General features: G+C 37.0%; 1 protein-coding gene across 1 annotated transcript in view; it reads right to left on the reverse strand.

Moving 5' to 3' along the window:
* Nucleotides 1-828, reverse strand: part of LOC119592194 (another transcription unit protein-like) — a gene marked incomplete at its 5' end in the record, with an annotated part of 7705 nt that overhangs the window by 5275 nt on the left and 1602 nt on the right. Inside the window, 1 exon segment of the mRNA XM_037941026.1 lies at nucleotides 1-261. Within this exon segment, the coding sequence (XP_037796954.1) occupies nucleotides 1-261 (261 nt within the window).

The raw sequence follows: 828 nt of genomic DNA on the forward strand, positions 1-828 counted from the left end.
GAAATGATCTTGATGAAGTCGATGTTGATGCCACATTTCTTGGAGGCGTGAGCGAGGAGGAAGATTTCGCATGCAAAACAGGCGATGACATCTCTGATGATGAAGGTGACGGTGATGACAACAACGGTGACATGCTTGGACATCTTCTAGGGGAGCCTGACTTCCACCTCTCCCGAGATGTCCTCCTTCTTTTCATTTCTCTCTCAGGTGATGAATGTGATGCCACTCTGTAGGAAACTGTGTGTGACCTGCTGGTTCCACCTTTAAAATAAGATTACAAAGAATGCATTATTACATAAACTTATCCATAAGAACATGCACGAGGCCAACATTTTTTTTTTTACAAATTCTGACATATTGTCACAGAGATGTTTGAAGGATTGAGAGCAACAAGGATGTCAAACTTATTTACAGCAATGAACTAGATATATGAGTACACAACATGAAGGCCACACAAGATGACTATGAGCAATCTGAATAACCTGATTGGTGAATCATATTGCAAAATAAGAAGTGAATTAGCCTACTCTTGAGATCACTGACCGCTCTTCAAAACACACAAGTAAAACAAAATCAATTACTTCTGAGTTGAGTAACATAAAAAGCTCTAAAATAAACAAAACAACTTTAACAAAAAACTAATGCATACATATACACAGAAGAAGCAGTCAACAAATTGGTTAAACTATGATGGAGAATGCAACACATTTGTTTCATTCCCAAAACTAAGAATATAATGATATTCTTTAAGAGAATAAAAAGCCATATGTTGTGTACAAGAACGCCTATATTCACAGCTGCAGTTCTCCATCCAGAAAATATTTTACA

This window comes from Penaeus monodon, chromosome 29 (assembly GCF_015228065.2).
Source record: "Penaeus monodon isolate SGIC_2016 chromosome 29, NSTDA_Pmon_1, whole genome shotgun sequence".
In the NCBI taxonomy this organism is placed as follows: Eukaryota; Metazoa; Arthropoda; class Malacostraca; order Decapoda; family Penaeidae; genus Penaeus; species Penaeus monodon.